Here is a 25,279-nt window from a genome sequence, read left to right on the forward strand (position 1 = left end):
TCTAATTTTGAATTTTGGTTTCTAGCAGTAGGGAGTGTATACCTTTTTCTCAATATCTCTAGCATCAAGCACATTCTAGGTGTTTGAGAAATAGTTAAAGAGGAAAATAAGGAATGAGGGGGCGGGAAGCAGACAGTAGGTAGGAGGGAGGGAAAGGGGGCAAGTACGCCTCCAGTACCCCTGAGCTCTATTTTCCTTCTTTTCTTTTTCAACATTGTAATCGTGTCCAGATGAAGGTGTGGGAAGAATATAATAGCTACCATTCAGAGAACACAACAAGTGCCAGACATGATGTGTTAACAAGCACTGTACACGGTGGGTCTCATTCAATATTCACAGTGACCTGGTAAGGCAGCTCTTACTTACCCCCACTGTCTGTGGTGCCTCCTTCCCTCTGAAGGTTACTCCTGGTCTTGGTGATTTTATGTCTTACATGCATAGAACTTGTTATTTCTATCTTTTCCCTTTCTGTCTACTAAAAATAATTTCTGTGTGGTCTCTCAATCTTTGGAAACTGATTCTCGGGCTCTTCCCATCCCCTCCCCGCCCGACTCTCCTTGGGAGCAATGTTTCCATTTCTTTCTACATTCTATCAATATTTAATTTATAATTAATTATAAGACAATATATGTCAGTAAAGACTGCGTATAAACTGGGGAAACAAACAGTAACAAAGAGTACTGTGTGCTGGGTACATTAGGCAAGCTCACCATGTGTTTCAAGAAGTGCAAGACCTGTTCACAGTCCAAGAGAACACAGGTGTGAGCATATGTGCTGGAGGGGATCTGATGAAAGAGAGCAGCAAGTATTGAGGCAGCAAATGAAGAAGGAGCGGAAATTCATCTGTTAGAGACCCCAAATATATGAAATGATGTATTAGGACTCATAAAACAAAATTGGCCAAGACCAGAGTTCTCACAGCCCACAAGCCAGCAGGACCACCCTACCTCGTAATGAGCTCCTCCGCAGCCTGGGAGCACAGCTGCATCTGAGACACCTCCTCCGTTGCCAAGTCAACAGCATGTTGGATGTACAAATGGGTTCGAAGAACTGGTTTACCAGAATCACACTTCTGCTTATCTTCCCAAGATTTCAGAGTGCTTTCAAAAGCCTATTTAAAAATCAATATTACAATGAACTGTTAGTTTAGAGCCTCAGAAACCCAAATAAATGTGTATTTAGATATTATGCCTTTAAAACATCTATTGTTTTTTCCCCTAATTTAACACATCATTAAATAAATCATAAGTATAAAAAACACACTTTAAAGTTTTCCAGCATATCACAATAAATTAAAAGTAATGTAATTGTTGATGATAAATACGTTACTAAAATGTTAAAAAAAAAGATAGCTTCAATTTTTTTATTATTATTATCAATGTATAACAGATAGGATAAACATTGGCAGTCTTATTTGTTAGGTGTGTGACTTTAATTAAAAAATGCATATTCTTGCCCAGCCTGTGTGGCTCAGTGGTTGAGCATTGACCCATGCACCAAGTGGTCAATGGTTCGATTCCCCAGTCAGGGCACATGGCTAGTTTGCAGGCTCCATTCCCAGCCAGGGCATGTAGGAGTCAGCCAATCGATGTTGATGTTTCACTCTCATTGATGATTCTCTCTCTCTCTCGCTTCCTCTCTCTAAAATCAATAAAAACATATTTTAAAAATAAATAAATGAAAATGCATATTCTAGAAAAGGCAAAACTATGGAGACAGTATAAAGATTGGTGGTTTCCAGGGGCTGGGGTAAGAGAGGGAGAGATGGATAGGTGGAGTACAAGGAATTTTTAGGGCAGTGAAATTACTCTGTATCATCCTGTCATGGTGAATACCAGTGATTAGACATTTGTCAAAACCTACAGAATGAACAGCAAACAGTAATGCAAACTAAAAGACTTGAATTAATAATAATATATCAATATTGGCTAATCAATTGTAAAAAATGTGCTAATACAAGATGCAATAATAACAGAGGCATTTATTTGCTTGTCCAGGTGATGAGGTCTGTGGGAACAGAATTAAAATTTTCTGCACTTTCTGTAAACCTAAAAAACCCAACCTATTAACTTTTTTAAAAAATTAAAATATTTGTTCATATTTAAAACCACAATGACTTAAATGTCAGATTTAAACGGCAATTTCAACCTTTTCTCTTGATTTCTATTTTTTTTGGTGATAATTTAAGATATTTTTAGAAGGCTTAATAAAAGTCTGGAGGAATGTTTTTGATTACATACCCTGTCCCTTGTTAGCATCTGAGCTCTGTTCTTGTGCACAATTTTGATAATCCCTGGAGGCTGAACCCATGCTTCACCATCTACCTGCACTGGGACACCCTCATCACCAAATATAGTGATTTTTACTGTACGGCACTGAAATAAAAAACAAGTTATTTTAGAATACAAATCATACTGAGAAACTGACAATCCACATTCAGACTTGACCTTTAGTCCATACTGTGGAATGGTATAATTTTCCACTTATGATGACATAGTAACAACTGACATGACAAGAAAGTCAATATTTTTAAATGAATATACAGTATAGGAGTCATCTGAAATAGCTTCCCCAGTGTCCCAAGTAGTGAAGTCAGATTCGATTAGAAAAACAAACCTGGGCTATTCGATGATGCTGTAGTTTAATGACCCTTGAAACCGCCATTTGAACACTATCAAATATTGCAACGACTTCCAGGATCTTGTCATCAAATGATGGTGCAGCAAATATCTGAAAGGAAAAATGACATTACACTTCACTAATGAAATTAAGGTTTAAGTTATGTCAGGCAATGCAAACTCTGTAATATACATAGTTTTAAAAAATTATAAAAATACTAAGAAAATGAAGTATTAGTAGGAAATGATAACCCAAAGGACAAAGATATCGCTGAAGATGTCTTAAAACAAACAAACCTAATAAAAATAGGTTTTAAGACCCACATGACATAATACTCATGCTCCTCATAATTCATCTTGGTATAAAATGTATTAAATATCTGTTTATACATAACTCAAATGTCTTGACAAAATGATGCCTGCAGTTTTAAGAAACCTAAAAAAACACAACCAAAGGGGATATAGATTTCATAAGGTTAAAGCTAATGAACATGAAGATTATGATCCAGTTCACTTGGTAAGCTTTAAGGGAATCTTTCAAGGTGTTACAAGCAATATGTATATGTGCTTTCTATATTAATACAATAACTCTTTAGGGCATTTGAGAATATGGACAAGAAACCTCAAGGGCTAAAAATCATGTAAGACTTACTTTGCTTTGATGTTAACTGGATTTTCACAAAATTAATTTAACCTAAAGTTTTAAACTTCACCTATATTACTTTTCCCCTTTTACTATATCATAAATAATTAGACCTCTGGAAAAAAAAATTCAGTATAAAGCAGTGTCCTAATGAAAACATTCACTGAAACTATCAGGACACAAATTTGCGAACATTGGTAAGTATCGCTTTTGTCATCAGACTGCCTAGTTTTTTAAAAATATATTTTTATTGATTTCAGAGAGGAAGGGACCCACACTGGGGATGGAGCCCACAACCCAGGCACATGCCCTGACTAGTAATTGAATTGCGACTTCCCGGTTCATAGGTCGATGCTCAACCTCTAAGCCACACTGACTGGGCAGCTTTATTCATCTTAATCTCACTAATTTCTTCCCCTTAAAATATTTAAGAGTAGTGACAGGCTGCTCTGGCGGAGTGGGTCAGTGGTTAGAGTGTCGCTCACCAAAGGGTCTCTGGTTCAATTCTGGTCGAGGGCACATACCTGGGTTGCATGTTCCATCCCCAGCCCTGGACAGGGCTCATGCAGGAGGCAACCAATCAGTGTGTCTCTCTCACATTGATGTTTCTCTCTCTCTCTCTCTCTCTCTCTCTTCCCTTCCACTCTCTCTGAAAAAATCAATGGGAAAATATCCTCAGGTGAGGATTAACAAACAAACAAACAAACAAACAAACAAAAAATGAGTAGTGACAGGCTGACAATAAACTGACTGCTCATGTTAGTTTTTATACTTCAATAGGAAGTGAATATATTCACATTGTAAATATTAAAAATTCTTTCCAATATATTTATACTTTAATTCCTGCATGCTTATTTAATAGCTCTGAGTAAATGGGTCAGTAGAACTGTTATATCATAAGCCTCAAAGCAAAGGATCTATTATTGAACGTATGTGACTCTTCAAACAAAGATGGTGATAACACTTCTCATTTTTATGTTATATATACTTTAATAATTGTGTCCTTGCTTTTAAAAATTATTTTTAGAACAATTACCTTTCTTAGGTTGTGTGTTTTTTCTTTATTAATATAGGAAACTATAAAAAAGAAAACAAAAATAGCACTCAACCTCAATAGTCAAATAAACCCTCTTGACATTTCTAAAAAAAAAAAAATAATATCACATAAATTTAGAAAACTAAAAGTACAGAAAGGTGTTTTGATAGAATAATGGCCCCCAACAACCCTAAACAAAATGTTTCTGTCCTAATCCCCCAAACCTGTGAATATTACCTCACATGGCAAGAGACTTTGCAGATGTGATTAAATTAGGGATCCTAAAATGGGGAGATTATCCTAGATGATGTGGGTAGGCCCAATGTAATCACAAAGGTCATTTAAAGTACAAGTGGAAGACAGAAGAGGAGATCAGAAAGATACAATGCGAGAAGACTCAAGCTGCCCTTGTTGTCTCTGAGGATAGAAAGGGGCCTCAAGCCAAGGAACATGGGCAGCCTCTAGAATCTGGAAAGAGCAAGGAAATACTTACATCGTCCTCTTTAGTTCCACCCCAAAAGTTAGTGCCTCCGGCATAGCTGGGAATGTTCAGTACTGCTATTCCTTGCAGACTGGGGAGAGGAATATACTGTCCATCACACTGTAAGGTAAAAAGCTTAGAAGTTAGATAAAAAGAGGAAAACCACTAGTTTGGAAGCCAGTAGTATACCAAAGACAAAGGATGATGGAGACAAGTGTGTTGGTAATGTTTGTTTCCCTGTAAATATATTCCTACCATTACTTTTATGGTCTTTGATTTTAATTTAAAAAATTGGAAGTGTACATAACTGTAGCAGAAGGTTTTACAGAAAACCAAACTAAACAAACAAACAAAAAAAGGTTTTACCTCTTCTTTTAACCAAAATCAATCAATACTTATCTTGAGGTTATTTTTTTCAGGTCAGTTATGATTTTCTCACTTATAGTATCACTAGAGGCCCAATGCATGAAATTCGTGCAAGAGCAGGCCTTTCTTCCCCTGGCTGCCGGCACCGGCTTTTCTGTGGCTCTGGTTTCATCCTGAAGGACATCTGGTCTAATTAGCATATTATGCTTTTATTATTATAGATAATCTTAGTATGTATATTAAACTTTCCTTTGAAAGTGGCTGCTGTGAGGGTCCTAACCATTTCATCTAGTACATCTCACAGCTCCCAGTAATTTGCTAGTGCTCTGTATCTGGTTAAACTCAAACTGAGTTTTTTAAGTAGTCAGAATCAAAATCAAAAACACACATGTATATTAAGATGTATCTTATACTCCATGCCTTCTAAGTAATCACTTAGATGAAAATTAAATGATCACTTAAATAAGAAAAAGATATCAATTATACATGACATGAATAAATTCCTACTGAATAGCCTTCATTTTAAAAGAGTTTAGTTTGCAGATGTCATACTTAATATGCACGCTATATTTTCATTATGTAATTATGTTAACACTAAAAATAATTAATATAACTTTACAAAAATTGCATTTAAAGTTCAATAAAAATTATCTCAATTTTTAAGGCAAATGAGCCTTGCTTGCTTTACTCCTCTCAGTATTATAGACCTGCTCTACTTCTTTTCAGTTTCTAAGCGTGCTATAGTTTGCCCAATATTCTACTCTGTTTAATTTAATGGCAGCCTGGTTTTAGATACTTCATCATAGCATCATAGCTAAAATCCAGGACATATAATTTAAAATATGAGGGAAAACTTTAGGTAGTATTATGTAGTTCCTGTTATATGTTATTTTAAAATGTTATCTCATTTTATTTGAAAACAACCTCAGTAGACTCTATTATTTCCATTTCTTTAAGGAAGAAGGAGGAAAATGACAACTAACTGGTAGAGAATTTTCAAAAGGCTTTATCCAGAGTTAGGTCAGTGAAGGAATAAGAAAAGGAAGAGCATGAACAAAAGTACATAAAAACATGATTTCCTGGAGTTTTAAAGATTAACTTTATTTTCTTGAGCAGAGGATTAAAAATTAAGAGAGATATCCTGGGAGGTCTACAACTGTGAAAAGCACTGAATATCAACTTAAGGAATATAGGTTTTATTCTGTAAACATTGAAACACCAATAAGTGATCTTTCTGGTACTCCTTTGAATAACTGTCCACCAACTCAAACTGGAAGTAGCTCCACCATGGGATATGCTATTTATTGGCTGATTCACAAAGAATTCTGACAATAATAGTTTGAAAGAAAGACAACCTGTTCCAAATTAGAAGTTTTATATCTCTGAAACACAAAGCCTGTAGTGTTATTGTTTTTTTTTTTTTAGATCTTTATTGTTGAAAGTATTACATATGTCCCCTTTTTTCCCCATTGACCCCACCCTGCCCCATGTCCCAGGCCTCCACCACCCTACAGTCTGTGTCCATGGGTTATGCAGATATGCATACAACCTTTTTGGTCGATCTCTTCCCACCCTCTGGGATTCCATAGTCTGTTCCATGCTTCTATGTCTCTGGATCTATTTTGTTCAACAGTTCATTTTTTTTCATTAGATTCAACCATTTAAAATAACTCAGAATACCATATAATCTTAGATATAGAATCTAAAAAAAAAAGCTCATAAATACGGAGAAAAGATTGGTGGTTGCCAAGAGGCAGGGAGTGGGGGATGGAAGAAATGGGTGAACTGAGTTGTGTTGTGTGTTTTTTTAGTTTAAATGAAAAATTCATAGCAGCTTTAACACTAGATTGCCCAAGGAGTCATTTTGACTGCTTTGTAATTTCAATTAGAAAAACAATTATGTATATAAGGACACAATGTCTTAGAATTTTGTGGCTTTTTGTACAACATATAAATGCATTTATTAATAATTGTAGAAAAAAAAACCACCACGATGGCGGCATAGGTAAACACCAGAGTTAGCTGCCAGGAACAACCACTTCACAAATACAAGTAAAAGACGGAACGGACATCACCCAGAACCACGGGAAAGCTGGCTGAGGGGAAATTCTTCAACTAGAAGGAAAGAGAACAGCATACGAGACTCAGAGGAGGCGCAGTGCGGAAAATACAAAGGTGCGGAGGTATTCGCGGAGCGGGCTGGTAGCCGAGGGCGCGGTTGTCCGTTTCAATTGGGAGGGAGGCTCAGGCTCGGAGCTCCAGTTCTGGGCGAATCTCTAGGGACCCAGACTCAAACGGGAGAAGCGGGGCTGTCTAGCATCGGTTGGAACACTAGGGCAGCCGGACTGAGAGCAGCCATAACTGCTCCCTCCGCCCGCCCTGTTTGATCCCATACGACCCGCTCCGCCCAAGCCCTCTGCAGAGCCATTTGCCGGGTAGCCTCAGGCAAAGGCTAGATTAGCACCTCCCTAGAGGACAGAAGTTTTCCCACTGCAGACACAACTGATTCTCACAGCCAGTTGGCCTGGAAGTCAAATCCCCCTAGTATTAACTACAACAATCAAGGCTTAACTACAACAAGACTGCGCACAAAGACCACTAGGGGGTGCACCAAGAAAGCATAAAAAATGCGGAGACAAAGAAACAGGACAAAACTGTCAATGGAGGATAGTGAGTTCAGAACCACACTTTTAAGGTCTCTCAAGAACTGTCTAGAAGCCGCCGATAAAGTTATTGAGATTCTCAAGAAATCTAATGAGACCCTCAATGTTGTGATAAATAACAACTAGAAATTAAGCATACACGGACTGAAATAACGAATATTATACAGACTCCCAACAGCAGACCAGAGGAGCGCAAGAATCAAGGCAAAGATTTGAAATGCAAAGAAGCAAAAAACACCCAACCGGAAAAGCAAAATGAAAAAGAATCCGAAAATACGAAGATAGTGTAAGGAGCCTCTGGGACAGCTTCAAGCATACCAACATCCGAATTATAGGGGTGCCAGAAGATGAGAGAGACCAAGATATTGAAAACCTATTTGAAGAAATAATGACAGAAAACTTCCCCTACCTGGTAAAAGAAATAGGAGAACCCCAAACAAAAGGAATCCAAAGAGGACCACACCAAGACACATCATCATTAAAATGCCAAGAGCAAAAGACAAAAAGAGAATCTTAAAAGCAGCAAGAGAAAGACAGCCAGTTACCTACAAGGGAATACGCATACGACTGTCAGCTGATTTCTCAACAGAAACTTTGCAGGCCAGAAGGGAGTGGCAAGAAATATTCAAAGTGATGAATGCCAAGAACCTACAACCAAGATTACTTTATCCAGCAAAGCTATCATTCAGAATTGAAGGTCAGATAAAGAGCTTCACAGATAAGGAAAAGCTAAAGGAGTTCATCACCACCAAACCAGTATTATATGAAATGCTGAAAGGTATCCTTTAAGAAGAGGAAGAAGGAAAAGGTAAAGATACTAATTATGAACAACAAATACATATCTATCAACAAGTGAATCTAAGAATCAAGTGAATAAATAATCTGATGAACAGAATGAACTGGTGATTATAATAGAATCAGGGACATAGAAAGGGAATGGACTCACTATTGGTGGGGAAAGGGGTGTGGGAGATGCGGGAAGAGACTGGACAAAAATTGTGCACCTAGGGATGAGGACAGTGGAGGGGGGGGTAAGGGCAGAGGGTGGGGTAGGAACTGGGAGGAGGGGAGCTATGGGGGGAAAAAAAGAGGAACAAATGTAATAATCTGAACAATAAAGATTTACTAAAATAAAAAATAAAAAAATAAAAATAATAAAAAAATTGTAGTTACCTCCCCCCTCCTTCATTTCCGGTATATATATATATGTGTTATACCTATATTGCCCAAAAGCAGTCATTTTGACTGCTTGGGACATTTTAAATAATCAAATGACTCTTATTATTGAATTGAGTAAATTTCTTATATGACCAGTTTGGCTCTGTATTGAAATAACAGTTTTCATTTTTTTTCGATTACTGTCACATGATAACATACAAGTACATGATAAATTGTCGATACTTGGTAAGTTGCAGTTGCTCAATAAGCTAAACTAGTACTTGTTATTCGAATCTTTATGCAGTGATACTTGTTCTAATAAGTTGTTTATTTTATTTCTTTTGCGCCCTAAATTCATGAAAGAAATGTCGAATAGAAGTGAGTTATTGGAAAAGCTAAGGAACATAAGTGAAGAGTGCTCTGATATTATTCTTTCACAATGCAGTCATTTTGACTGCTTTTGGGCAATATAGGTATATACTAAGTTTCAGTCTTTCTAGTGTTAAAGAGTGTGGCTAACTAGAGGATGTGGATAAGAAAATGAATGATTACAGTACAATGCAGAGGAGAGAACCAAAGTTGATCTAGGGATGGGCTGTCAGGACAACATTTACTAGTGTTAAGCCTTCCAAATTCTTCACCTTTTCCGTGAGTAACATCTAAACTTTAAAAGCATTGATAAATCAAGATAGTTGACCAAGTAGTCAGTGCTCTAGAGTAGAAAGTATAAGAAGCTTATCTTTACTAGAACATTTAGTTGGTAAGAACTGAGCCAGGCACTCACTAGTCCACATTCCAGAGTTAAAATAACACTTACAATAATAATCCTCTGTTTAATTCATTGAGCGGCAGATGTAAGATTTGCTCACTTGTTGGTATGTCAGATATACCTTCATTAGAAATAGCTGGTTATAAAAAGATACAAGATAGGAATGAAATGCCTATCAGCATAAACAGTGAGTCCTGGACCAAGGGTAAAAGAAAAAAGTCTTAGAAGTTAGACTTTTCAGAGCCATGACATGACCCCAACCTTCCTTTTCCTGTTACTGGAGGAGATTAAGTAATTTCTGCTGACATTAATTTCCTATTTAAACTAGTAACAAACAAACAAACAAACAAACAAACAAAAAACTAAAAAACTTAAATGCTCATTTACTAACTTGTTAGAAATAATTGGAACAAAAAAGACATTTATGTTAAAACATTCTTTTTACAATAAATGTTTTCAAGGATTTATGAAACTTCAGGCACTACAGGATTGGGTCAGAATTTGGAAATCCATTAGAAATCTATCCTATAAATATACTTCCATGGCTCCACCTTTTTATGGGATCCCATGACTCCACAGCAGCATTCAAATTTCAGGGCTAATGATTATGATAATTGTGTCACTCATATCCAATGTCTATACCTCCTTAGTAGAAAGTTGTAACTACTTCCATTTTTCCCCCTCAAGTGTTTAAACACTAATCAAGAGGAATTTTGGCCAAATACAATCATTTTTCTAAGTAAGATAACCCGAAATGTCTTTACTTTAAGATAAACTTACCTCAAGCTGAACCCTCTGTTCTAAATTCTTGTATGATCTCTGTAGTAACTCCCGGGTTCCAAGGACTCCATACCACATCAAGTTTTTAGTTCGGCTCCTGAAAATAAATGTTGGCAGGCAATTTCAGTAACTACTATTTATTTAGTCTTTAAAGGCAGAGCAAGCAAAAGAGAAAATAAATGAAATCAAAATAAAATTGCCTTTATGTAATAACATTATTACTATTACCAAAATTACCTGCATTTTTCAGGGTGTTCCTCTCTCTTATTATTAAATTCTAATGAAATTTTTGCATCTAATCCAATCCCAAAGTAATTGTTCATGACACATTTTTCTGAATATCCATCTCTATGATAATAAGGAAAAGTACATAAAAGTCAATTTCAGTTCATAACAATTACAATTTATACACAGCACTTAAAACCATTAAAGCTTCCATTCCTGAGAGTAAAGTTGAGCAGAAATCACTTCCTATTCACATGAACTATGCACAACTCCAGGATATGTGTGTAAATGCTGGTAACACATAAAGGGATGGTGGGCAAGACAAAATGAAGAAAGAGTCATGGCAATGCTTTCTACTGTCTCACAAAAATCTCAGTTCTCTCCCCTACATGAGCCCCCACTACACACACAAATAGAAGGGCTTGCAAGACTCCTCTTTTTTCATCATTAGAAAGACTCCTCCACTCCTACTCTTATCAATGGATAAATACTTAATAAGCAAAACCTTACTAGATCTATTCCATTCTTCCAGGTACTTTGGAAAGTACAAAGTTTAAAATATGGTCTTGTTGTTGAGGGTTGTCATTAGAGAAATGAGATACAGTCAGGTAAAATTAAACATGGAAGTAAAAGGAAGATATATTGAACTGCCAAAAATATTTTAGGAGTTTAAGAAGGGAAGAGATCAATGTGGGCCAAAAGCTCCCTGAAATAACTAAACCCAGAAGCTGGAAGTGGAAGATGACAGATTTGGCAAGACCAAGAAGAAAGGAGGTGAAAGGAATAGCATGAATATGGATATGAAGGAGTCAGTGAATGAAATGTTCCAGAGAAAAGCGAGTACAGAGTGGAGTCTCACTTCGCCATAGGCTTATTGTCTAAGGCAGTGGTTCTCAACCTTCCTAATACAGTTCCCCATGTTGTGGTGACCCCCAATTTCATTGTTACAAATTGAACATGATTAAAGCATAGTGATTAATCACAAAAACAATATGTAATTATATATGTCTTTTCTGATGGTCTTAGGCGACCCCTGTGAAAGGGTCGTTCGACCCCCAAAGGGGTTGCGACCCACAGGTTGAGAACCGCTGGTCTAAAGCAACAGCTGGAAGGGACCCACCTCAGGAACTGGTCATGAAAACCACTGTATTGCACAAGGGCCAATGTGCTCATCATTATCAACTGCTGACATTTTCTGATGATTCTTTTTGTACGTGGAACCGTATTTATTGTAATACATTTTAAATGTTACCATTAGTATCAAACAGTGACAAGAAAAGCAAAAACAAAATCTATGGAAGTATTTGCTTACACTGAATCTGGATCTGGGTCAATAAATGGCGTTGCACCAAAAGGATCAATATTTGCTAGTAACATTTTGTTGATAATAGAACTCCCAGCAATTGAGGCAGCTAGTCCTGCTCTTAAACCTGGACAGGGAAAAATAAGCATATACAGGATCACATGTTAAGGAAAATCCAGTCCATATTTTTAGGACTAATTTCAAAGCATGGTTTTCAGTGCCTGCTCTTCTCATTAATAAAAATGAAGAATTATGACATGGGTAGGTACAAGGCTTTTGATGCTTCTTAGAGTCTATATGTTGCTATAAAAAAAAGAGAAACAGGTGAGTACCTACATCTGAGTCTCTTGGTAACCGTTTCTCATTTACCATCCCAATGATTCTGTAACTTCAACAAATATTACTTCCTTTGTTATAACAAATGATTAAGACTGTAAGAAGTTTACAATAAAGGCTGAATTACTCAAAATGTCATGGAGTTACCATTTCCATATTCACAAAGCATAGATAATACTCAACTTAAAATGTTAACATATATACTAAGGTGAAAAATCATATTGGTGTCAATAATAAGTAGTAAAATGTTAAGTGTAGGTATTAATAAATTTTAGAATATAGTATTGAACATAAAAATGAAGCATTTTTCTTACCTCTATGCAAACTTCAAATTTATTTATTGGCCATTTATATATCTTTTTGGGAAAATGACTACCCAGATCCTTTGCCCATTTTTAAATTGGGATATTTGTATTTTTATTGTTGAATTTTTAGTTCTTTATATATTCTGGATACTAGCAACTTATCAGATATGCTATTTGCAAATATCTTCTCCCATCCTGTGGACTGTCATCTCAGTAGTTTCTTGATGGTGTCCTTTGAATCACAAATATCCTTAATTTTGATGAAGTCCAATTTATAGTTTCATGTGTTGCTTGTGCTTTCTAAGAAACCAATGCCTATTCCAAGGTTACAAACATTTACGTCTATATTGTCTTTTTGTGGTTTTATAGGTTTAGCTCATATTTTTATGTATGGCGTGAAAGAAGGGTCTAACTTAGTTCTTATGTATATCTAGTTGTTCCAGTAGCAGTGGTTGAAAAAACTATTCTTTCCCTATTGAATAATTGTCTTAGCACATTTGTTGAAAACCAATTAACCATAAATATTAGAGTTCTGGATTCTCAGTTCTATTCCATTGGCCTATATGACTATAATGCCAGTTCCATGTGGTCTTGAACACTGTAGCTCTGTAATAAGTTTTGAAATCAGGCAGTATGTCCTTCAACTTTCTTTTTCCATTACAATGTTGTTTTTAACTCTTCTGGGTCCTTTGTATTTCCATGTGAAATTTAAGATCAGCTTGTCAATTTCTGCACAATGAGCAGTTGGTATTTTGGTAAGGATTGTGCGAAATCTAGTCAATTTGAGATGAGTTGCCATCTTAATAATATTATGTCTTCCAATCCATGAACACAGATGCATTTACATTTAATTAGATCTTTAACTGCTTTCAGCAATGTTTTGTAGTTTTCAGTATTCAAATCTTTCACCTTCTTAGTTAAATTTATTCTTATTTTTTGTTATTTTTTATGCTATTGTAAATAAAATTATTTTAATTTCATGTTAAGACTGTTCATTACTAGAGAAATGCAATTACTTTTTGTATATTGATCTTTTATCCTGCAACCTTGTATTCATTTCTTATCTCTAATAGTGTGTGTACGTGTGCTCTTTAGGATTTTCTATATGTAACATAAGTCCTAAAGACATACAGTACTTCCTCCTTTCTAATTTGGATGTCTTTAATACTTTTTATTTTTTCTAATTTCCTAAGCTAAAACCTTCTATACAATGTTGACTAGAATGGAAAGAGTAGACATCCTCCTCGTGTTCCTGATCTTAGAGAGAAAGCTTTCACCTTTCACCATTAAGTATGATGTCAGCTGTAGGTTTTTCATAGATGCCCTTTATCAGGTTGAAGAAGTTCCTTTCTATTCCTGGTTGTGTTTTTACCGTCAAATGATATTGACCTTTTAAAAATGCTTTTTCTGTATCTACTGAGATGATTATGTGTTTTTGTCCTTGATTAATATGGTATGTCACGTTGATTTTCATTATGTTGAATCAACGTTGCATCACTGAGAGAGTACTGGTAATGGTGTATAATTGCTTAAAGTTGTTGGATTATTCAATTAGCTAGTATTTTGTTGAAGATTTTTGTGTTGCTATTCATGAACGATATTGATCTGGAGTTTCTTGTGATGTCTTTGGTTTTATATCAGGGTAATACTGGATTCATAGAATGGTGGAAAGTGTTTTTTCCTTTTCTAGTATTTGAAAGTGTGTGTGAAGGATTGGTGTTATTTCTTCTTCTTTTTTTAATTGCTCTCAGAGAGGAAGGGAGAGCAAGAGAGAGAACATTAATGATGAAAGAGAATCATTGCTTGGCTGCCTCCTGCACACCCCCTACTGGGGATCGAGCCCGCAACCCAGGCATGTGCCCTTGACCAGAATTGAACCCAGGACCCTTAAGTTTGCAGGCCAACACTCTATCCACTGAGCCAAACCAGCTAGGGTGGTGTTATTTCTTTTTTAAACTTCAACAGTGAAGCAATTTGGGCCTGGGCTTTTCTTTATAGAAAGTTTTTTTATTACAAATTCATTCTCTCTACTTATTTAAGGTCTACTCAGATTTTCTATTTCTTCTTGAAGCATTTTTGATAGTTCGTTTGTTTCTAGGAGTTTGTCTATTTCATCTAGGTTATCTAATTTGTTTTTCCCTTATAATCCTTTCTATTTCTGTAAAGTCCATGGTGATGTATTATTTTAATTCCTGATTTCAGTAATTTGAATCTTCTATCTTACTTTCTTGATCAATGTAAAGGTTTGTCAATTTTGTTAATCTGCTCACAGATCAACTTTTGGTTTCATTGCTTTTCTGTCTTGTTTTCTATACTCACTTTCATTTATTTCTACTCTAATCTTTATTGATTTCCTTCCTATTGCTGCTTTGAATTTAGTTTGCTCTTCCAGTTTATTAAGTTGGAGAGTTAGGTTTTGAGATCTTTCTACTTTTTTTTAATATAGGCATTTTACAGCTACAAATTTTACTCTAAGCACTGCTTTAGCTGTATCAAATAAGTTTTGGCATATGATATATTTTTGTTTTCATTCATATCAAAGCATATTTTATGATTTTTTTCTCTTTTTAAATGTATCTTTATTGTTGAAAGTATTACAGATGTCCCCTTTTCCCCCCATTGACCCCTCCTAACCCCCACCCACATCCCGTCTCAGGCCTTCACCACCCTATTGTCTGTGTTCACGGGTTATGCATATGTGCATATAAATTCTTTAGTTAATCTCTTTCTACTCACCTATCTACCCCCACCTTCCCTCTAAGATTTGACAGTCTGTTCTATGTTTTTATATCCCTGGATCTATTTGGTTCATCAGTTTATTTTGTTCTTCAGATTCCACATATGAGTGAGATCATGTGATACTTGCCTTTTTCTGACTGGCTTATTTTGCTTAGCATAATACTCTCCAGGTCCCTCCATGCTGTCTCAAAGGGTAAGAGACCCTTCTTTTTTACTGTTGCATAGTATTCCATGGTGTAAATATATCACAGCTTTTGATCCACATATTGGTGCATTTCTCAAATTTCCTTCTGTTATTGGTTTATAATTTCATTCCAGTTGTGGTCAGAAAATGTACTTTGTATGACTTCAATCCTTTTAAACTTACTGAGAATAGTTTTATGGCCTAATATTTAGTATATCTTGGAGAATGTTCCATATGTACTTGAAAAGAATGTGTACTCTACTGTTGTTGGGTGGAGTATTCTGTAAACATCTGTTTTGACTACTCGTTTTATGTGTTTTCAAGTCTCCAATTTCCTTCTTGATCTCTGTCTAGTTGTTCTATCCACTATTGAATGAGGAGTACTAAAGTTTCCAATTATTATTATTGAATTGTATTTACCTTTAGAAACAATTCATAGAAGACACAAAGTTGTGTTATATTTCAGGATGTAATTTGGGTTCCAATCTACTCTGGAATGCATCTGGAGCTTTTCATTAATTGAAATAGCTGGCACTTAAGAAGGCTCTGAGATATCTGCCTTTTCCTTCCTCCTCTGCTGCACAAGTTCTTTGGTTACCACTAGTACAAACCTAATTCCAAAATAAATTTATCTTGTCAGGTCTGGAATAAATTTCTCAGATGTTCCAAATTAAACAATATTTCTAATTCAGAAATAACTGCAGAGAGACTGTGGCTTAAAACTAAAAGGAAACCTGTGAAGACACTTAAAAGGGAGTAGAATATAAGATTGGATTTACCTTGGGTACTTAGTAAATGCAGATTCCTGGGTTCAGCTCTAGAACTACTCAAACAAAATTTCTCAGGGCAGAGACCAGAAACATGTATTTTAGTACTTTCTAGGCAATTCTTATACACACAAAAGTTAAAGAATCTGGATTCTGGTTGATAAATGTACCAAGCACATTCTCCTGAAGGGACATTTATCTTTAAGAACACAGTTTAGCCCTGCCCAGTGTTTCTCAGTGGTTAGAATGTTGGCCCAAGGACCGAAGGGTCACAGGTTCAATTTCCAATCAAGGGCATGTACGTGGGCTATAGGTTCGATCCCTGCCCCAATGAGGGCATGTGTGGGAAACAACCAATCTATGTGTCTCTCTCACATCAATATTTACCTCTCTCTCCCTCCCTTCTCCTCTCTCTAAAAAAGCAATGAGGAAAAATATCCTCAGGTGAGGATTAACAAACAAGCAAAAAAAGCCCGGCTAGCTTGGCTCAGTGGTTGAATACCGACCTATGAACCAGGAGGTCACAGTTCCATTCCTGGTCAGGGCACATGCCTAGGTTGTGGGCTCGATCAATCAATGATTCTCTCTCATCATTGATGTTTCTATCTCTCTCTCCCTCTCCCTTCCTCTCTGAAATCAATAAAAATATATATTAATAAAAAACACACATTTTAAAAGTTCATAGAAATGAGTAGATATACATTTTTACAAAAATACTTAAACAAGACACCATGTTTCAGAATATGTACTACCTGGGCAGATTATCCTGGTGTTGAGCACAGGGAGGTTTTCTTTGCTGGCTGCCACAGCTGGGCCAGGGCCAGAGTCAGTCTGGGAACGACTTGCCCGGCCATCTGGAGACCGAGGTGCAGTTTTAACTGTTGGCAAAAGGTCCAGATTAAAAAGAAGAAATGATAAAGTTATAGAAATTAGCAAGCCCCTATAAATTCACAACATAAAATAATTTAATACATATGTAAATCAATCCATACAACTGACAATGAAAATATTACACTGTGTTTACCTATTTTATCATTTTCATTTTCTTGAGATTTTACTATATGGAGAAACTTGATCTTGATCTCTCATTTTAAATAGGTAGAGATCATTAGAAAAGAGATGCCTACCATAATTAAAGGTCAGTAATATTTATAATTTGAATGTGATCATCCCATATGTAAAGATAAAAAAATTCTGAAACCTGATAACTTTTAAAAATAAAACATATGGGTTATGTATGTTATCAGTGCAAACCTTTTTTCATATATGTTGGATGAATGGTCAAATTTAATGAATGTATTTCCCAGAGCTAATATGTTAACCATGAGCTAAAATTTTCTTCTATAAATGAAAGAGAAAATAGGTTCTTTTTTCAAATGAAAGCAATATACTTTTCCTGTGCTTCTCAATTAGTTATTTATTTAAAACAAAGATTTGCCCCAAACAGTCCCATTATGTTTTGTAAAAGCTCAATACATTTTAAGAATTGTTCCAAAAGAGAATTACTCTCAAAATTAACCACAAAAATAGAAATTTAATTAAACCTAAACTGGAGAATTTTAATGGAGAGCACATATATCTTTAACTAATTTAGGAGTTATTGGCAGGTGTTTAAAGAAACAGTAATCCTCTAACTCAATTTAAAAATATTCAAACTTAATTACCTTTAGACTTCCTAAGACTAATTACAAACTAATTATATTAATCTTACACTCTCTTCTCTGTTCAAAAACAGTCCAGTTACACTAAAGAAAAGTAACTGAACAGACACTCTCTTTTTTTGACAGATGGAAGCTCTGGAGCTAATTTCTAATAAAAACAACCTTTTGATATTCAACTCTGATAAAAAGCAGAGAGCATCCTGCTGGCTAAGACTGATGTTCCATTGCAGGTAAATAAATTAATGTTTCACGGTTCTTAAATGTCTCATTACTCATATTAATATACTGTATTTTGCACATCTCAGACATATGAATCATTACACAAAATAATGATAATGCAATGAGTGTGCTTCAAAAACTAATGATTATTTAATGCAGAAACACTTTTATTCCTGATTCTGACTAAATTGGATTACTCGCCAACAAATAAGATAAAATACTGCATCGTTAAAGATGCATATAATCTGTCTACTTCAATATCAATATCTATAGCTCCGTATCTGTATTTCTTAGTTTCCTTTGCCAATTACAATGTAAGTGTGAAGTTCATGTGCGCTGGAATATGCATACAGGAAGTCTGAAAAGGCTAAGGTTGTGGAATATGCCAGACATGTAAGGTCTATAAGGTCTCATTTTGAAGCCTCTTACAGAGTTTTAAATACAGTTAAGGAATAGTCTTTCAAAGTGAATGTAATTAGTAGCAGTGGCAGTAATAGCAATAATAATAATGACAATGACAATAAACACTCATATAAACAGCACTATATATGAGTCACTATTCTAGACACTTTGTGTATTAACTTATCCTTTGCAACAAGTAGGTTGTTATGAAGCAGGTATATTATTATTCCCATTTACAGATGAGAAAGCCACAGAATAGTAATCTGCTCAAGTTCATATGTAATGAAAGTAAAAATGTAATGATTGCAAACAGCTCTAATATAAGTGTTGACTTTACAATAGTACTATGGAAATATTTTCATATTATCTTCTCAATATTTTAATTTCTTTGTTTTAGTCTAGTATATTAATTTTTCCTTTATACAATATAAGTATAAATCCATCCTCAATCCAAACTTAAAAGGTAGAGGAATTGTAAATATTCTTTAAGCAACTACATATTAATTTATTGGAAAAATTAATTTCAGTAGTGAAAGGGTTGTAACTAGATATCTTAATATTAAGCTTAATTTAGTAACAATTATTAACCATCTATTTGCTGAACAGTGAAACTCAAGGAATTGATGAATTACTTAAATACCAAATTTTATGAATGTGGGGCCTACAATTTTTATATAATTCTCAAAGGGATGTGTGGGTTCAAACAGGTTAAAATCTGGTGGTTTAGGTGTTTTGCTTCTTCTCTCTTTTTTAAGGAAAATTGAGATATTTAAGCATGTTTGGTCCTATAATCCTTAGTTTACTACAATAATCTCTACATTATATGATAAAAAGTGAGAGAATTTAGTCTAAATAATGTTACCTTTATTATTTTAGTATTCATGAATGGCTAAGCTTTAAATTTTGAAAAGCCTTGTTGAAAACAAAATACAAATAGTTTATTTCAAACTGACAATCCTTTTGAAAACTAAAAGCACAATTATGTTTTATTTAATTGCAAAATAATTTTCTTAGTTTTCTTACCAATTAATGACTCTTTTGCATCATCATCTTTAGATTCTTCTTTAGATTCATCTGTTTCTGTACTATCATAATCGAATGACTGATTAACTGGCTCACAGGGGTGAACTGTCTGCTCATCCATAACTTTAAGTAATAAGAAGATAAACATGTTGAAACAAGAAAAAATAAAATCAATATATGCTTAGGGAAGGAAAATTGAAACATAAACCAAAAGAAATTCCATAGTCACAAATAAACACTAATTGACAATAAACCTGGAAATAATGTCTATAAATGCTAGAGATTATAAAAGTAAATTGTCAAAATTACATTTTTATTAGAAGAAAAAATAAAACTTAAGAAATTTAGAGAATGAAATACAAGTCCAATTACAAGTTACAACCTGTAAAGAATTTTGGATACTTATTATCTACATTAAAATTTACTTTTAGTCTACTATAGAAGTTCCAAGATTATACATATTATATTAACACTAGAGGCCCAGTGCACAAAATTCGTGCACTGGTAGGGTCCCTACGCCTGGCCGGCAATCAGGGCTGATTGGGGCCTTCTGGCTGCCTTCCTTCCAGTTGCCAGCCAGAGCCTCCCTTCCCCAGCTGCCTGCCAGGGCCTTCCTTCGTTCCACACTGCCCTCTTGTGGTCAGTGCATGTCATAGCGAGTGACAAAACTCCTGGTCGAACTCCCAAGGGGACACTTTGCATATTAGCCATATATATATATATATATATATATATATATATATATATATATATATAAAAATTAAAGTATAGGCAAAACTTTTATAAACTCTTAAAAAAGCAACCTAAACATTTAGGAAAAAAATATTAGGAAAATATTTTTAAAGTAGTATACAGGTTTGATTTTTGTTTAGAATTCAAAGATTCCAATTAAGTAAAAAATACTTTAAATCTTAGGATATTATTTAAAGCAATTTTTAATTTTATTTCTATGATTCCAGTATACTTTGTTTTTCTGAGTTTTATTTTTTAAGTAGCATTACTACGTTGATCCCTACTACTGAAACAATAACTAGAACTATTTACTAGTATAAATTTTGCTTTAATTATTTTAACTTTTACATTGTCTTAAAAAAAATTTTTTATGTGTGTCCAGTGTGACCAATATGAACATTTTATTGTCTTGCAAGGAGAATGTTGCTAACGTCTTCAAAAGCCCATTTTGTTAATATGTGTACCTTTTCCGGCTTCTTCAATGACTTGCCTCACTGCTTTCTTTAAACTATTTGCCCGCAACATTATTTCCTTTGGTTTCACTGCTTTCTGGGAGGAAGGTTTTGTAGTGTCATCCAAGAGCTGTTCCTTGCCTTCACACAAGGACTCTTCACTCGAAGATTCCACTGTATCTTCTTCTACAAGGACAGGGCTGATGCCTGGGAGAACAGCAGCCTGGGAGTCTGTACGCAAAGCCTGGAGCAGTTGTTCAAGCTTCTCATTGAGGACCGAACACTAAGAAAAGAAGGAAAAGAATGCCCTAATGAATCTCCATTTACGAGAGATAGAAAATGATAATTTAAATGAATGGTTTATGATTTTAAAGGAAACATACGGAATATTGATGTTTACCATTAGTTGCTATTATACATTATACTTTAGACAGCCAATGGATTAAATAATTTATAATTTTAAAAAGCAGCACACATCTCATTTAAATTTATTTATTTATACTTTCAGAATGATTCAGATGCCACTTCATGGGTGAAAATCTTCACAATCTTTGTATAGCTATTTTTCCCCCAAAAAAACAAACAAAAAAACCCACTTTACTATAAGATGACACATTACACAAAAATTTAAACATTATACAAAATTTGCCATACAGTACACAAACTATCATATTAACACTTTAACTTCTGCTGAGTCTTGATAAGCTCACCTTGAAAGCTTTGGTTTGCAAAGGAGTGAATGGTGCCTGAGGAATTATTGGCTCAAAGAAAGAGCAAAAAGGAAAATGCACAGGCACTGGCCCTTGTTTCTTCCTACTTTCCTTGAATTACTAAGGGTAATTGAGGACTGAATTTCCAGTGATTTCCTTCTCCGTTTATTTGTCCTTGATAACAGGCAAGACAAAGTTATAGCAGAAAGAGTTAAAAGTGTTGGTCAAGAGGGTTTCTTTTTCTGAAGCTCTCCACAGGGTAGAAACACAAGAGAAAGAGACTGGAAACTTCAACTGTATGTTTTTTTTTTTATTATTATTTTATTTATTTTTATTTTTATTTTTTTAAATATATTTTATTGATTTTTTACAGAGAGGAAGGGAGAGAGACAGAGAGTCAGAAACATCGATGAGAGAGAAACATCGATCAGCTGCCTCCTGCACATCTCCCACTGGGGATATGCCCGCAACCCAGGCACATGCCCCCGACCAGAATCGAACCTGGGACCCTTCAGTCCGCAGGCCGACGCTCTATCCACTGAGCCAAACCGGCTTCGGCCAACTGTATGTTTATTTCTCTTTTCTTTTCCTTCCTCTCAAATAAACCCCATCTACAACATGAATCTGGGGGAGATCATTTCTTTGCAAGCCCAAGAGCACCAAGCCTTTTTTACAAATGAATGAAAGCGGACAGTAACTTTTAGGGTTCAGTAAACGACTCTTAGTTTAGCCCCAGAAAACTTTCAAAGGGGGAAAAAAAATCTATAAAGATAAAGGCAAGAAACGGAACCCTGGAAGATATAGAGGCCTGTAAAGTCTAGGGAATCTGAGAAACTGCGCTGGGAGGCACCCGACTGGCCAGAGGCTGCCTGGAAACGGAAAGCCATTCCTCTCTGTGACCTGACTACTGTGTGTTTCTCCTTCGCCGTGCCAGGCAGCGGGAACAGGGAGGTGCGGTATGAAATTCAGTTTGTCGGATGGTCCCCAGCAATGCAGTTTTTCTACATCTTAAGGAGTAACCATAAAATAGAATGTTTTAAACAGTTATATCTGATTCAAAAGAAACTTTCTTGTGATTTATGTTTTGGCAAGAAAACCACTTAATCAATTTAGCTATAAAACAAGTTCAGTGTTAACACTGTCAGTAAAAACCTTTCATGCCCTGATCGTGTCCTTACTTTGTTGGCCACGGCATCGGCTCCAACAGCATTTTCCAACGTTTTGTCATATGCCTTCTCTACTTTGGCAACGAAGTCCTTTACAGTTTCACATAGTATCCTTTGAAGAAAAGAAATTGTGCAATTCCATAAACTCAGTAGGCTGATTTTCCCCCCATTTATAAATATTTAAAAAATAAGCAAACTCTCAAAATACTGGAATCATTTGTATACAAACCCATAATTCTATCTACTGTTTGACATGTCCTAGATAAGTTCAAAACATTCTAAGTGAGAAATGGATACATTAATAAACCTTGCTCTACATACTTTAAATAAAAGCAATTTTAAGGTAATAACAAGACTTTGTCAAATATTCAAATTATATCTTGATAAGAGTATTTTCCAATCCCATTTAAAAGAGCATTATCGCCTAAGCATTATATAATTTCATAACAGGACTTGCAGACTTGATCAAACAAGAATAAATTTGTCACTTATGTTGTCACTGTCACTATACTATTCATCCTAGTGGTATCTTGATAATACATTGTTCCTGAAGAGAAAAGCGGTTATGTGTTATGCTAGGGGTTAAGCGTTAGGAAACTGTTACAGAGTTTACAAGTCTTAAAGAGACAGATCACCCAAACACAACACCTGAACCATTTTTAAGATTTTGATTTGAACAAATTAAATGTTATAAAACAAACAAACAAAACCTTTAGAGATAACTGGGTAAAATGGACTGAGTAACACAGAATTATTTTTTTAAAAGATTATTAAATACATATTCTGCAAGTGGAATACAATAATTTCTGGGATTTTCTTAGAGAGATTGTAGCAAAAAGAAAATGGGGCTTTGGCTGGTGTTCGCAATGGTTAGATCATCAGCCCACGCACTGAAGAGTCTTGGTTTCCAGTCAAGGGCATGCACCTGGGTTGCAGGTTCCATCCCTGGCTCTGGTCAGGGCGTGTGCGGGAGGCAACCAATCGATGTGTCTCTCACATTGATATTTATCTCTCTCTCTCTCTCTCTCTCTCTCTCTCTCCCTCTCTCTCTAAAAAGTCAAGAAAAATGGGGAGTATATGACAAAACGTTGATAAATACTGAAGCAGAGTGACAAGCATAGTGGGAAATCATTACACCAGTCTTTCTACTTTTATGTATGTTTGAAAATGTCCATAAATTAAATTAAAAAAAATGCTGTGTTTTGGGTATAATGTTATTCCATGTTGTCTTCTCTTTTCTGTCTTGAATCTCTTTAAAATTTTAATCTGGGGTTGTAAAGACGGGGTAGCCAGGCAAGCCTAGACGTATAGGTGAGTGATGAGAGGGGACCAGGGTTGGAATAGAATCTACTTAAAGGCAAACGAGCTAGTCAGGTAGAACACTAACGCTAATGCTGAGAGCACAGCCTAGATAAGGAGCAAGGTCAAGGTAAAAAAAAAGAATCCAAATGAAATTGGGGAAAACATGAGGTGATGATTTAATGATTTAACACAGCACTCTAGTTTATAAGCTCTATTTACTTTATTGCTCAACTTAGTTCTCCTAACAGTTCCATGAGGGAGGGAGGATAGGCATTCTTTCCATTCTTGAACCTGATAAGCAGACACAGGTCACAAAGCTAGCAAATGGCTGAGTCTCAACTAGGGCCTCAGATTTACTCCTACGGTACTTAAGGCAACACTGGGACTTACGCCAGTGGTTTTCAAGCTGTTTTGCAAAAATATTTCAAAGATTTCACAAATACTTGATTCAAATTTATTTGGAAATAAGGAATATAATTTTTAATGCTCAAATAATCATTAGATATATTAGAGACAAGTATGTTAACTTTTATTTCAAAATTCACTAGTTTTGTGCAAATCTTGGACTAAAGCATCTTCTATTTTTATTTAATTGAAGGCCATTTTTTTATACCTAAACAAAATAAATACAGAAATGACTTAAAACTGCATTAAATATAAAATCCTGTCATTTATAATAATATTAGTTATTTTCTCATAAATGACTAATAAATTAATCTTATCCAATTTATTAATACCAACAAAATGTAATTTTTTTAAATATTGGGATTCTTCGTAAGTTTTCATTTGAAAAAAATTCCCTCTGCTAAAAATGTTATACTTCACAGGTATTAAGTTCAAGAAAAATAAGGAATAAAAGGGGTCATTGCTGTAATAACCCTATTTGCATCTGTCCACATTTTATAACATTAATTCCATGTAATTAAAAATATAAGTAGATCTCAAAAGTTCTCATCACAAGAAAAAAATGTAACTATGAAACTAAATATTAAAAAATATAGAAAATGTGTAGGAGTCAGTAATCAAACACATCAAACACATGAAGGCTATAGTAAGGCTTTGCCAACCTCCAAACTATGAAATGTGACCAGATACCATAGTTACTTAACTGTATTAAAGAATAATCCTATATAATAAAAGGGTAATATGCAAACTGACCCTAACAGCAGAAAGACTGGGAATGACTGGTCACTATGACACACACTGACCACCAGGGGGCAGACGCTCAATGCAGGAGCT

General features: G+C 35.1%; 1 protein-coding gene across 17 annotated transcripts in view; it reads right to left on the bottom strand.

Moving 5' to 3' along the window:
* Positions 1 to 25,279, bottom strand: part of DGKH (diacylglycerol kinase eta) — a 214,006-nt gene that overhangs the window by 28,242 nt on the left and 160,485 nt on the right. For 15 of the 17 annotated variants that reach the window (XM_059684734.1, XM_059684728.1, XM_059684722.1 and 12 more), the window contains 11 exons: positions 22,751 to 22,850; positions 20,875 to 21,145; positions 19,679 to 19,801; positions 17,126 to 17,251; positions 12,052 to 12,169; positions 10,752 to 10,862; positions 10,515 to 10,611; positions 4,791 to 4,898; positions 2,617 to 2,730; positions 2,241 to 2,375; positions 948 to 1,111 (listed from right to left, as the gene is read on the bottom strand). In XM_059684734.1, coding sequence (XP_059540717.1) covers positions 948 to 1,111; positions 2,241 to 2,375; positions 2,617 to 2,730; positions 4,791 to 4,898; positions 10,515 to 10,611; positions 10,752 to 10,862; positions 12,052 to 12,169; positions 17,126 to 17,251; positions 19,679 to 19,801; positions 20,875 to 21,145; positions 22,751 to 22,850 — 1,467 coding nt within the window. The remainder of the gene's footprint in view (positions 1 to 947; positions 1,112 to 2,240; positions 2,376 to 2,616; positions 2,731 to 4,790; positions 4,899 to 10,514; positions 10,612 to 10,751; positions 10,863 to 12,051; positions 12,170 to 17,125; positions 17,252 to 19,678; positions 19,802 to 20,874; positions 21,146 to 22,750; positions 22,851 to 25,279) is intronic. The other 2 variants (XM_059684731.1, XM_059684729.1) reach the window with 2 other exon arrangements.

This window comes from Myotis daubentonii, chromosome 2, assembly GCF_963259705.1.
Source record: "Myotis daubentonii chromosome 2, mMyoDau2.1, whole genome shotgun sequence".
Classification (NCBI taxonomy): Eukaryota; Metazoa; Chordata; class Mammalia; order Chiroptera; family Vespertilionidae; genus Myotis; species Myotis daubentonii.